Below are 14179 nucleotides of genomic sequence, written 5' to 3'. Positions count from 1 at the left end.
TTAAGGATAAACTAACACTGAGGATTTTGCTGTGTGAATTGGTGTCTTATATACATGCAAGCTTCAAAATTCTCTATGGCTAGCACTTGTTGATATATTATTTATATTATGTTATTTTAGGTTGAGTTGTTTCAGGCGGACGCCGTGTTGGTTACACTGTGTGAGTGCACTGTGACTACACTCATATCACACCTGTTCTCAGCACCCAAGTGCTGTAGAACCAGGCAATACCAGGTATACTATTTATTTATACTAGTATACCTGGTTTCTGGTACTCTTTTCGTAATCCCTACGCGTTACTAGTTCCTATCTATGTCCTCCTGTGTTTCATAACTGCTGTACTGACAACTGTAGTTCCCCCACGGGGTCAATACAAGTTTATCTATACTGTAGTCATATACCGTACATAAAGTGACGGTGCCTGTGTGACGGCTTGCGTTGCCAAGACTTGGCGACAGGGCCTCAGCACCCGTTCAACAGCTTGTTGGTTGAAAGGGAGGACGCTTGTTTCACTTGCCTTACCACGCTCGTGTAATTGAGCATACGGCAATAATCATGTGCTGCCTTTTAACAGCTGTGGCTGGTTACATCATTACACATACCATATCTCTTTTCAAGAAGGTATGTATGAAAATAAATTGTGAATACACATTGTTTTCTACTTTGTTTACAATTAAACTGGCAATTGGAGACTAATACAATACGAGCACTGGTTAAATCTAAAGGATATCTTCAGGCCAAAGTCTATTTAACCCATTGAGACCTGAAGCCGATTCTTATGTCTCCTAAATCTCAGCAGTATTCTTAAAAACCTATGTTTCTATATCAGTGGTGCTCAATCTTTTTCATGTCAAGGACCCCCAAAATGATATATATTTGGCCGCGGACCCCCATCAAAATATGTTGTTCCAGGGACCCCCCAGAAGCAAAGATTTGAGTTAAAAATGTTTGCTTTAAAAATATATATATTCAAAGACTTGCACACATTTTCACGATTTTTCAAAAATAGCAGATCTACAAGCTCGTAGCGCGGCACTCGGTGCCGCGCTATGAGCTTGTAGATCTGCTATTTTTGAATAGCCCAAAGTGTAAAAAATAATGCTTTTTAGCTCAAATCTAAAAATGAGACAGTTCCAGGTCTCAATGGGTTAATACCAGGAATCAAATGCAGGTCATAAACTTATTTACATAGAACTGTTATACAGGGTTGCTGTTGCACTGAAGGATCATATGGGCCACCATTAGTCAGTGTTAGTCACAGTAAAGATGTAGTAAAATGTGGATCATTTGATATATTATTGAAACGTTGTGTGTAAATGGTGCAGTGCAGTGCATAACATGTAAGCACATGTACTGTACCTCACATGACCACAGCATTTAAGCCATCTCAGAGTACATCTCAGGATACGTTTTTGGATGAGAAGAAAGTACTATGTCACATCCAAGGGTGTTTGTTACTTGGCTCTACTACTAGCCTGTCTATACCTGCCTAGAGAGGAAGATGTGTAATCTAAAGTGTGTGTGTGTGTGTGTGTGTGTGTGTGTGTGTGTGTGTGTGTGTGTGTGTGTGTGTGTGTGTGTGTGTGTGTGTGTGTGTGTGTGTGTGTGTGTGTGTGTGTGTGTGTGTGTGTGAGCGACAGAAAGAGAGAGAGAGAATGAATGTGTGCCTTGGGGCCTGGCACTAAACAGAGCAGTGCGGTCAGGGAGAGAGAGGGGGCATACTGACTGTGGGTGCTGGTCTGAATGCACATGCATGAGGGGTGGTGGTGGGGGGGTGGGGGGGGGTTATATAAACATGCTGTTTGTTGTAGTGTTTCATGTATCCCAATAAGAACGCATCAAAGAACGCATTACTAATCTCAACCTTTGACACAGATTCTTACTGACCCAGATGAGTCACACTGGGTGCACACGTCACCCATGGGTACGATCACACAGGAAGAAAACATGCTGTAGTGTTTGTTGGTGCACGGTAAGAATCGTCGGTGCTAATTGAACTCTTAGAGCTGGGGGTCTTCAACGTTTGCAGGCCAAGAACCCTCTAGCTGAGAGAGAGGTGAAGCTGGGACCCCCTCTATATTGTATAAAATTGTGATTCAGATAAGGCTTTTTTTTTTCTTTTTACTTGGTCTGCTCTTTTTTCCCTCTAAGCCAAACCTCTGAGCCAAACCTCTAAAGTTATCCTCAGAAAAGGGATGCTAGTGGTTCAAGTGGTTAATGTAGAAAAAAATGCAATAACATATCACACAAAGATTTTGCGGCCCCCCTGTAGTAGCTCTGAGGACCCCCCCCCTGTTGAAGACCCCTGTCTTAGAGTGTGTAAATGGAACCAAATACCCTTACGGGTCCATTAAGGATAAACTAACACTGAGGATTTTGCTGTGTGAATTGTTGTCTTACATACATTGAAGCTTAAAAATTATGTATGGCTAGTGCTTGTTGATATATTATTCATATTATGTTATTTTAGGTTGAGTTGTTTCAGGTTTTGTTGGTTATTTCGCTTAACTGGACACTGGAGAAGCACAGCAGTTTCACATCCACGTCTGCTATGCCGTCCAAAAACAACTTAACCAAAGGTTATTACTATAATCTTTTCTGTTAAGTCAGGATTGCTGATGATGACAATGCTAATAACTAACTTTGTCAGCTGAAGTGTCTCTATATAAAACGATGGCCTGGAGAAGTGAAACCATGACTTTGATGGCTCACTGTTTGCTCAAGAGCTTGTTCAGCGGCTTCATTACCCGTGTTGACGGCTATAAAAATACTCACAATAACTTGCAGTAAGATATTAACTAGGGGTGAGATCTGTGATCTCACAACGATTCGCATCAATTACGATTCTTTAGGAAAATATTCATCATGAATTCTCTTATTTCACCAAGTCTTTCACATTCACTTCCCAGAAGTGCCCTATTTCATAACTTCCATAACGAATTCTGTTGATTCAGGTCTAACTGTGGCCAAGCTTTAGCCAACAACTAAAAGAGGAAGGTCCATTAAAGGTCAGCGTGTTCTGTGATCCACCCTCCTCTTTAGCGCTGACGTGCTGGGAGTGGGCCCGCCCTGCGCTGAAGTAGATTTGAGGATCAGGATCACGTTCGTAAATAGCTTTGAGGATCATTTTGACCTTTAAGGATCAATTCCAACCAAACATCCCATATCGCATGCAGTTAATTTGCCACCTCCAGATCGATGCATCACAACACATCGATGCGTTTGTGTATTTGTACACCCCCCCCCCACACCGGGGGTTCAATCCTCGGCTGAGTCACATCAAAGGCAATAAAAATAGTCCCCCAAAGCCTCTCGGCTTGGGACTCGGCATTAACCCCTTCGAACCGGGAACGCAGCTGTGTAACCACTCTATCCATATTTTATACTTTTGGCTTTTCAAAAATAGCAGATCTACAAGCTCATAGCGCGGCACCGAGTGCCGCGCTATGAGCTTGTAGATCTGCTATTTTTGAGAAATTTTGAACATTTGTGCAAATATTTGAATATATATATATTTTGAAAAGGGGACATTTTTTGACTCAAATCTTTGCTTCTGGAACAACATTTTTTGAGATGGCGGGTCGGCGGCCAAATGGATATAATTTTGGGTGGTCCTTGACATGAAAAAGTTTGAGCACCACTGATATAGCAACATACCTTTTTCAGAAAACTGTTAGGATTCAGAAGACATTTGTAGATTCGGAACCTCAGGTCTACATGGGTTAAGGGTTGGATTGGGGGTTAAGTTCCTGCAGCATACTAGGCGTCATGTCCAGGGGGTGTACGAGCTGCCCTCGTGCTACGGAAACAGGAGATGACCCCATGGGCCACATAGCTCGGGAACCACTGGTTCATAAGGCTACTTACTTACTTACTTACTCAGGACATGGTAGCACCGTACTGTACGTTCTATTGTGCTGACACACAACCAGCTTCGGTTGAAAATATGTTGTTTTTGTCGACACATCGCATGCTAATCGGCACAAATCTGGCTTCACACTGCACTGACTTTGTGTGTGCGCTCTCTCGTAGTTTAACACGTACAAATGGTTAGAGATAAGAGCGCATACTGGGACAGACTACTGTCTGTACATCTCACATAGCATCACAGCTAAGGCAGGTTCGCACAAGATCCGGTTTACACCTGAGCTGCTGCTCGTATTTATCCATCTCGTACGATCATTTCTAAGCCCTTTCGTCTGATCTGTCCTTTAATGAATGGGACGGTATGTGACTGTCAGTGTGTGATGTAGGCTTCTATGGTACATCGTACATGCTATAGCAGCTGTATTGCCGAATTGCAGCATGTTACATTAGGGCTGTGAGATCGAATATAAAAATGACATTTAACCATTTGCGTCCATCATTTTTGGCATGTCATTTTAAAGATGTATTTTTTGGCTTTTATGGCTTTATTGATAGGATAGTAGTCTGACAGGAAATGGGGAGAGAGAGTGACACGCAGAGAGTGACACGCAGCAAAGGCCGTCGGGATCGGGACTCGAACCCGCAACGCTACTTTTGAGCCTAGGTGCCTGGACCGCTACGCTAGAGGTCCAGGCCTGGCATGTCATTTTAGATTAAAAAGGAAAAAAGAAAAGAAAGAAAGAAGGAGACAGAAAGAAATATAAAAAGCAGTAGGGCTCGAGTGGTTAAGAATAAAAGATGACATCATATGTGATTAAGTCAACAGTTCTAGGTCATCTCTCATCTCATTATCTAGCTATGTGTCCTGTCCCTGCTTTGCTTTGCTTTGCTTCCTTTTCATCCTTTTTCTTTGCGATGGGAGGAGGAGGAGGAGGAGGAGGAGGAGGAGGGCAGAGCACGTCTCATTCAGACAGGGCTTGGTTGGTTTGGTGCTGCTGAGCTCCGTGCACGTCGTGCTGCAGCACTGTGCCACGCTGTGCCAGGAGAGGCCTATAGCCAGCTCCACTGATCCTCCTCCACTGTTCTCTCTCTCTCTCTCTCTCTCTCTCTCTCCTGGTAATGAGGTGCTTTCTCACAGTGCCTCCCCCCCCCCCCCCACACCCCACCACCCCTCCCCTCCCCTCCCCTCCTTATACCACAGGCATTAATCTCTCCACACAGAGAGACGAGGGGGGGCCGGGGGGCCGGGGGAGGCATCAGACAGAGGAAAGTGGGGACTGTGTCTGTGTGTGTGTGTGTGTGTGTGTGTGTGTACCCCGTTTCCCTTCATTTGTGTCAACGTCATGCTCCAGGTTTTTTTGGTTTTTTTGCGTTACAACCTGACAGACGGATTGCTTTGTTGTTTTGCCTACTTGCTCGTTCGTACGCTGGAGCTGTATTTAACCCATTCAATACAGGAACGCATCTGCTGTGTCATTTTAGATTTCTTTGGGCTATTCAAAAATAGCAGATCTACAAGCTCATAGCTTGTAGATCTAGAAAAGCTTGAGTACCACTGACATTGTAGCAACATACCTTTTTCAGAAACCTGTTACAGACATGCGTGTGTGTGCGTGTGTGTGCGTGCGTGCCTGTGTGTGCCTTTGATGGATATCAGTCGGTCTGGCCCCTACAAAACATTGTCTAGTCCTGGACAGTAAAAGATGAGCATTTAATTCCTGCTACAACGTTCTATGGCTCCCCGGGGACCGTGATCATCAAGGCATGTCTTCCTTCACACAACAACTGCATCACAGGGGCCCCAGCATCGCCTCAGGTACCAGAAGGATCTTTGTTGGGAGGGGGTGGGGGGGTTTAAGAAGGAAAAAAAGGCCAGAGAGAGGCATCCGATCTGTCACATCTCCTCATGTTATCCCTCCCTGACTGATAAACGGGCCATTGAACGAAACACCTCCAATAATAGAGCACACCGCTCTTTCTAATAGAGACAGACAGGGCTATAGGCGCCCCCACGTTGTGAGAGCAGAAACAAAGGCTTTTGGACTAAAAGGAAGCAGTTCCATCGTGAAGCACACACGCTGAACCGTCCTCCCTGTGTGTTGTGCTTCCTCCCCCCAACCCTCCTCCTTCCCCCAACCCTCCTCCTTCCCCCACGCCATCTCCTGATAAATGGGTTAAGGTGCAGACTCAGTTTTTTTCCCCCTCTCTGAGCAGGGTTAAAGTTCCCTTTTTTTTATGCAGTGTGTGTGCATTCTTGGCTGCTCAGCAAAGTTCCAACCATGCGTCCGTCCTCCTATCTCTCTCTCTGCATGGCATTTTTACTATACGTACTGTAAAAGTCTCCCATCTGGGTTTCCTCTGGATTTCCTCCAGGGCCTACGGCGCTCTTCTCATCAGACTGAAATAGAGTGGATTGACCTGGCTTCTTCCATATTGTGATCATCAGCGCAAAAGTAGCTATACTGTAGCTATGTACAGTGGATCCCTTTGTTATTCACATAGACATACACCACATGCTACGCAGTATGATGTACAGTGCATACAGTAACACCATGCTATACACAGTATTAACCCTTTAAGACCTGGAACTGTGTCATTTTTTGATTTGAGCTAAAAAGCATTATTTTACACTTTGGGCTATTCAAAAATAGCAGATATACAAGCTCGTAGCGCGGCACCGAGTGCCGCGCTACGAGCTTGTAGATCTGCTATTTTTGAGAAATCGTGAAAATGTGTGCAAATCTTTGAATATTTATTATTTTAAAGCAAACATTTTTATCTCAAATCTTTGTTTCTGGGGGTCCCTGGAACAAACTACTTTGAGATGGGGGTCAGCGGCCAAATACACATCATTTTGGGGGTCCTTCACATGAAAAAGTTTGAGCACCACTGATATAGAAACATACATTTTTCAGAAAACTGTTTAGAATATTTAGTAGACATTTGTAGAATCGGCTTCAGGTCTTAATGGGTTTAGTGTTGGGATCCGGAACTGGATCCAACATCGAGGAACCGGACTCGGTTCCATCACATTTTGGAACCTGTTTCCGGAACACGGCTTGATCACACTGTCAGAGCTGGTATATGGACTTGATTGATTGATTGATAGATTGAATACTTCATTAACGGTTTGCAAAGACAGGCACAGTGAAGTACAGTTCAATACAAGGTCTGTTAAGACGAGTTTAAACCCCAAGAAAGCACTATGGCTTGTTTCCATTGGGGTCCTTTGTACTCAATTCATGAAAAAAAAACGTCACGTCTGCTATACAATTACAATACTAGTGGTTCTATTCTAATTAGGGATGTCCGATATTATCGGCCTCCCGATATTATCGGCCGATATTAGCATAAAAATTGATATCGGGAAAATATCGGTATCGGTTTTTGAAAAAAAAAATTTTTTTTTTTTTTTTTTTTTTTTTTTTGCTTTATAAATAAGTTACAGGAGTTCTTACTGTATATGGTGTGTGTGATATGAAATTTGAGCTTACCCTAATCACAATAATCCCCGCATATATCGGTATCGGTTGATATCGGTATCGGTAATTAAGAGTTGGACAATATCGGTATATCGGTTATCGGTAAAAAAGCCAATATCGGACAACCCTAATTCTAATGGACCACCATAACCCTGAGAGGGTACAAATGGAACCATTTGTACACTCTCAGGCCTAGCTCACACAGTTAAAACAATCGTTTTGTCGCTGCCTTATTCCTTACGTGAGGCATAAAGCCATTTCAATTCATTCCCTATAACTGACTTGCCTCACGGCTCTATCGCTCTACCCCCCCCCCCCCCCAAGGCAAGTCAGTTTTATCAAACCATGTGACTTCCATAGGGAATGAATTGAAATGGCCTTATGCCTCACGTAAGGCATAAGGCAGCGACAAAACACTTGTTTTAACCGTGTGAGGGAGGCCTCGGAGTTCTAAGAGTCCATTTTGAAACCCCCTATAGGAAGTATGACCTACACAGAATGACCGAATGACATGCGAGGGAAAATTGACGGCGAGCCAGTCATTGTTGTGAAAGAATCCCTGACAGGGTGATTTAAATCACCGACGAGGAGGGATCCGCCTCGGAAAACAACAGGAAGCGTTGATCGAATGGAATCAATTTTCGGTTTACTTGCATTGTCTTGTTCTCGCTTGAAGGCCTTGGGAGGCCTGGACCAAAGCGTGGCGGGCCAGGCACCCTAGGCTGCAATGACGTGTCGTGGGTTCGAATCCCGTTCCCAACTTCCCGACGACCTTTGCTGCGTGTCACTCCCCACAAATGCACAAAACACGATTTTACAAAAATAGTAGATCTACAAGCTCATAGTGTTGCATGAGCTTGTAGATCTGCTCATTTTTGAATAGCCAAATACATCTTAAAATGACACGGAATGCGTTCCCGGTCTTGATGGATTAGACAGAGGTCTGTTATTGAGCTCAGCGGTCATTATCCAGAAATGACACACCGCTGAATTCAGTTGATTGACCAATCAGAATCAAGCATTCAACCAAGCCGTGTAATAAGCTGTTATAACGCACCTGGATCCGAGCGTGGGTTTTCCCGAGTGGGAAATCAAACGGCTACCGCTCCATCCAAAGGGGAATCCCTCCCTCCGGCAAACGGATGACCGAGTGAAGTCCATTGATTAACCCATTAAGGCCTGAGGTTCCGATTCTACAAAATGTCTTCTAAATCCTAACAGTTTTTTGAAAAAAACGTATGTTGCTATGTCAGTGGTTTTCTAACTTTTTCATGTCAAGGACCCCAAAATGTACATGTATTTGGCCGCGGACCCCCATCTCAAAATATTTTGTTCCAGGGACCCCCAGAAGCACAGATTTGAGTTACAAATTTTCGCTTTGAAAATATATATATATTCAAAGATTTGCACACATTTTCACGATTTTTCAAAAATAGCAGATATACAAGCTCATAGCGCGGCACTCGGTGCCGCGCTATGAGCTTGTATATCTGCTATTTTTGAATAGCCAAAGTGTAAAATAATGCTTTTTTAGCTCAAATCAAAAAATGACACAGATGCGTCCCAGGTCTTAATGGGTTGACAAAATTAGTGTGTAAAATCACTGCAAATTGCCTCTGTAAATGATGGAAATAATGAAGCACCATGCTTATATGGAATCAGTTCTGATGACACTGTGCTTCAGTTTGTGTGTGTGTGTGTGTGTGTGTGTGTGTGTGTGTGAGAGACGGACTCGTTTATTGTCTGAGAGTGGGAACCTTTTATCAGTCACCATGTTCCCATTGGGGACCTGCTGTATAGAGCTGATATAGTCTGGCTCTGTGTGTTCAACACAGACACATCTCATGCTTTTACATCCTCAAATGATTGTGAAACCCTTTTTGAGCTGTTTTTGGTCAGATGTTGACGGCTGCTGCTGCACGTTTGTCCATCAGTCCACGATAGATCAAAGAACCGTTAGAACTATATGACTAATTGGCCATGTTTGTTTTTGTGCGATAAGACATTGATGAATGATTGTGGGCTTATCTCAAAAGTCCATAGGAGCACACACAGGCACGCAAACACATGCACATTACTGACACGCACACATTGTCCACTCCGTGGACGCGAGTCAAACAGCGAGGGGTCCGTCCCAACGTGAGGAGTGCAACAGAACAGCTGTGGCTCTCGGCCTAAATGGCATTTGAAAATGACGGTTTCATGAGCCTGCTCAAAATAGTTGGTCTGATCAGCGCTAGTCCTCCTACAAGTTACTCACTTGTTACTTTTCCAACACAGCCATTCACAGCTGTAGCCTACAGAAGCCAGCAGAAATAGCTGATCTACAAGATTACAACGCGTCACGCGTTTACATGTATATTTTTTTAATATGTCAATAATGTCTTACCTTGTCATATCTGCCCTGTGCAATTTTTGATCATGAAGCCTAAAAGGCTTCATATGATCCAATGTTCAATGGCCAAACACACAATGAAATCGTTAATCGCAATTATTTGAGTGACAATTAATCGTCAGCTTAAATTTGTAATCGTGACAGCCGTGTATGTATCTATCTACAGAATGTACACTGTATATCTATGTAATATACAGATTTACAAATCAAAGAGTGTCGGAAACGCCATCCCAGTCAATGACATTTTATGTCATTTGTTCCTGTTAGAATGGGCTCTGGAGGATAACGAGAATTAGCGAGTGGGAATTTGACACACAAACCCAGTGGCCAGGATCAGAGTGTGTGTGTGTGATATCATGGGCCAGGGGTCGTGAGGAGCACATGTGACCAGGAAAAGGTCGTGGCATTAGCTGCAGGGGGACAGGCAGTGTGGCCCCTCTGAGGGCCCCTGGTGAAGTGATCAAGCCAGTTGTTTCACTCTTACAACAATGGGCCTCCTTCACTGAACATTCTGTACTTGACACAAGGCTAGTGTACTGGTGAGACTTGTACCAGAGAGGGGGTCTGTCTGTGTGTGAATCACACAGTTGTTTTGGCAAAGTCAGCAAACCAGTTAAATCCTCTTTGGAGATTATCACGGTTATTAATTGGCTATTGGCTCATACTTTGATGATGTCATGTCCCCCCCCCCCCCCAACCAGTGTGTGTGTGTGTGCACACGATAATAGGTATTTTATTGGAACTTGGAACTTCCAATAAAATACTTCCTCTTTGTTAACCTTTAACCAATGAAGCCCGGCCTACAGTACAGTATGTACTTCGTTGTACAACAAATAAAGAAAATAGCAGACCTACAAGCATATGTTTGCTATGTTGGAACGTTCTGAAATGTAATATTTTTTGGGGGGGAAATATATTTTTTTGTGTCTATAATGACATTCCCCACTTTAATGACATGCCAAATGTATGGATGTCATGCCAGGGTTAATGTGGTTAAATAGCACCGCTATGTCACCCACTGGGCTTTGGGGCTAGTACCCTGGGTGAGTGCTTGCCTTTATGGGTGACATCAGATGGTTTTACGGGTGGATATGTGTGTTACTGCGAGGCATTGTGGGTCGGAGTGTTGGTTTAGTGGGATGTGGAGGATTAGGGTAAGCAGGGGTAAGGCGCTCAACGCCACAAAACCTCTGCTACTACTGTAGATTCCATCCACAGTTAATGTTTACAGTATATGTATTGTATTCTTGAAAGGGCGATGTGTGCTTACGATGTTATGTCATACGTCATTTATGTCACAAGATGTATGTGAATTTGCACCATTTATTCTGTGTGTGTGTGTGTGTGTGTGTGTGTACTCGAATGTTTAACTTAAGTAAACGTATCAATACTGCAATGTAGAAGTACTCCGTCACAAGTAAAAGTCCGGAATTCAAAATGTACTTGAGTTATAGCGCAAAAGTATTGGTGTCAAAATGTAGTTAAAGTACCAAAAGTAAAAGTACTAAAATGTTTGAAAATAGCAGATCTACAAGCTCACAACGCGTCGCCATGCGACGCGTTGTGAGCTTGTAGATCTGCTATTTTCAAATAGCCTAGGTATAAAATAGGGCTAACGTGGTTAATGTATGTTTCATAATATCATAATTCATATCTGAACTAGTAACTAGTAACTGAAGTTATCAAATAATTGTAGTGGAGTAAAAGTACAATACTTGTCTCTGAGATGTAGTGGAGTAGAAGTAAAAGTATTGGAAATTGGAAATACCCAAGTAAGGTACATGTGTGTGTGTGTGTGTGTGTGTGTGTGCGTGTGTGTGTGTGTGTGTGCGTGTCAGCATTATTTTACCCAGTCTGCAAGTACCCGGGACATACTGTGCGGGCAAACCTGACCTGTTCAGTACACATGACATCTCATGCGTGGCTGAAGAAATCCAGAACCCCATGTAGTCCACACAACCAGTGATCCATGAGTTCATCTCTCATGATGGAGGCTTGAGGTTAGCTGGTTCAATCCCAGCAGGCCCTCGCTCCCATTGCCCCCTACTCTCTGCTCATTGGCTTTGTCATTCCAGCTGCGATAGTGTCTGTGAACAGAGGGCATTATTCATGTCCTCAGGAGGGGGGCAAGTCCTAATTGAAATTCCAGGCTTTTCCTCTGGAATGAAACAGAGCTAGCCGACACCCACTGTATTATTCCGGTCCTGTCACCTTGAAAGGCCCATCTGGGAGACTGGGCCGCGTGCCTCGGCTGCAGAAAAAGGACCCAGACCCCAAAAAATAGAAAGTGATGTGTGAGGATAGAGGGATGAATGAAGTAGGGCAGGCAACGGCAAGAATGCCAGTGTTAACCCGTTGAGACCTGGGACGCATCTGAGTCACTTTTTGGTTTGAGCTAAAAGGCATTATTTTACACTTTGGCTATTCAAAAATAGCAGATATACAAGCTCGTAGCGCGGCTGCGCTACGAGCTTGTAGATCTGCCATTTTTGAGAAATCGTGAAAATGTGTGCAAATCTTGGAATATATATTGTTTTAAGGCGAACATTTGTAACTCAAATCTTTGCTTCTGGGACCCCCTGGAACAAAATATTTGGAGATAGGGGTCGGCGGCCAAATACATATAATTTTGGGGGTCCTTGACATGAAAAAGTTTGAGCACCACTGATATAGAAACATACGTTTTTTTCAGAATACTGTTAGGATTTAGAAGACATTTGTAGAATCGGCTTCAGGTCTTAAGGGGTTAACTTGCGGTAGCGTTACGCTTCTGCAGTTCAATCCAAAGATGGATGCATGGAGTTCACGCTCCCTGCGTTGCAGATTCAGACCATTGCTATTCTCCTTCGCAACATGCTCATGCTTAATTTATGCTAAGTCGCATGACGGTATTGCATGACGAAAACAGTCCATCTACAAGCTCACAACGCTTGTGTATGCTGCGATGAGCTTGTAAGTCGCCTATTTTCGGTACACAACATCGTCTTACCAAAAAAGTACAAATCGAGCATAGAACGCGTTTTGTCTTGTCGCGCAACTTTGGTCTGAAGTATCTGAACTAGGCTTAAAGGGCTGAAGTGGCTCTGGTTGCTGCCAGCCAGCGTGGCGTGCATGCTAATCACCGGCTGAATGAATCGGTGCCATTCTGATAGAGGAGGAATGAGTACAAGGAACCTCTTTCTACTTCAACGCCCCAGAAGCCCACTGCCTTGCTGCACTGAATAACAACTATAGACACAGATTTATCTCTGATTCTTCTGAATTCCGTCTTAAATGTGAATAACGTTTTGAGTGTGTGCCATGTTTATTGTTGACCCACATTGTGTGCGTCTGCTTAATTGAAAGATGAGGTCATGTTTTGGGAAAAAGGCTAGTACCATTAAATCCCCCACGTTTAATTTCATACTATTGAAGACTATTCTCCAGGACAGTTGGCTGTCTCTATTAGCTGTAGAGTGCTAGATCTGACGTTTTATTCACAACGCTTATTTTAGAAGAAACTGTTAGTGAATGATGATGACATGCTCTTCATTGAAAGCTTATGAAGCCTGTGTTTTTTCATCATGAACTCAATCACTTTTTTGTCCTTTTTTATAGAATAACCATGACATGATGACCCACTGACCTTTTTACCCTCTGCCTTGTTTTGTTCTTTCTGCCAGGAATCGAGCTGTGTCTTCCGGTATGGCGTTTCTCCATGACCATGGTGGCCAGCTTTGTGGTCTTGGGCGGGCAGCTGGCGATGCCAGGCGTGGCGTACCTCTGCCGTGACTGGCAGGTTCTGCAGGCTGTCATCATCTGCCCACTGCTGCTGATGCTCTCCTACATCTGGTGAGGGGAAAGGGATCCTGTCTGCCACACACACTCATATAATGGCTTCCCATAAATATTTTAACATTTTAAAGCCCCCATTTTTTTTTTACAGCGTGTCTCTGTAAGAGCCTAGAGGCTATAAGAGGGTCTGTCCATCTGTGCGTGTCTGTCTTGTTTGTCTGGAGCTAATCTCGCAAACTGCTGAACCGATCAGTGCCACACTTCTTGTGCACACTGCCTCACACCTGGCGATCAATTAATTATGGCACTGCTCCCGTGAGTCACTCCGTCAGAAATGCTAGTAAAGTTTACATTTGGTAAAAGTGAAGAATTGGCTTTCTCACTCCCTGCATATGCCAATGGTCCATCCATGCTCATGTACTATTGACCAATACTGTAGGTCAACCCACTGAGGGCATTTCCACCCACAGAATGTTAATTGTGTGAGAAATTCTCGGCTTCCTCACCCTCTTTATATGCCAATGGTCAATGCCCATGTGCAAGTTCAGATCGCATGAATGAGGACACAGAAGGAAGGAAGAACAGATTTCCTCATTTTATAGTAGCAGGATTCAGTGAATTTCTTTGAAACATTTAGCATATAAAGACATGCCCAAAATAG

At 43.7% G+C, this 14179-nt stretch overlaps 1 protein-coding gene across 2 annotated transcripts in view; it reads left to right on the top strand.

Moving 5' to 3' along the window:
• LOC311046417 (solute carrier family 22 member 23-like) overlaps nucleotides 1-14179 on the top strand; it is a 57012-nt gene that overhangs the window by 25615 nt on the left and 17218 nt on the right. For both annotated transcript variants that reach the window (XM_084058705.1, XM_084058706.1), the window contains one exon: nucleotides 13407-13575. In XM_084058705.1, coding sequence (XP_083914831.1) covers nucleotides 13407-13575 — 169 coding nt within the window. The remainder of the gene's footprint in view (nucleotides 1-13406; nucleotides 13576-14179) is intronic.

The sequence above is a fragment of the Gymnoscopelus microlampas genome (assembly GCF_963454915.1).
Source record: "Gymnoscopelus microlampas genome assembly, chromosome: 5".
NCBI lineage: Eukaryota > Metazoa > Chordata > Actinopteri > Myctophiformes > Myctophidae > Gymnoscopelus > Gymnoscopelus microlampas.
The sequence above is the reverse complement of the archived record's forward strand: the minus strand, read 5'-3'. Positions and strand labels throughout refer to the sequence as shown.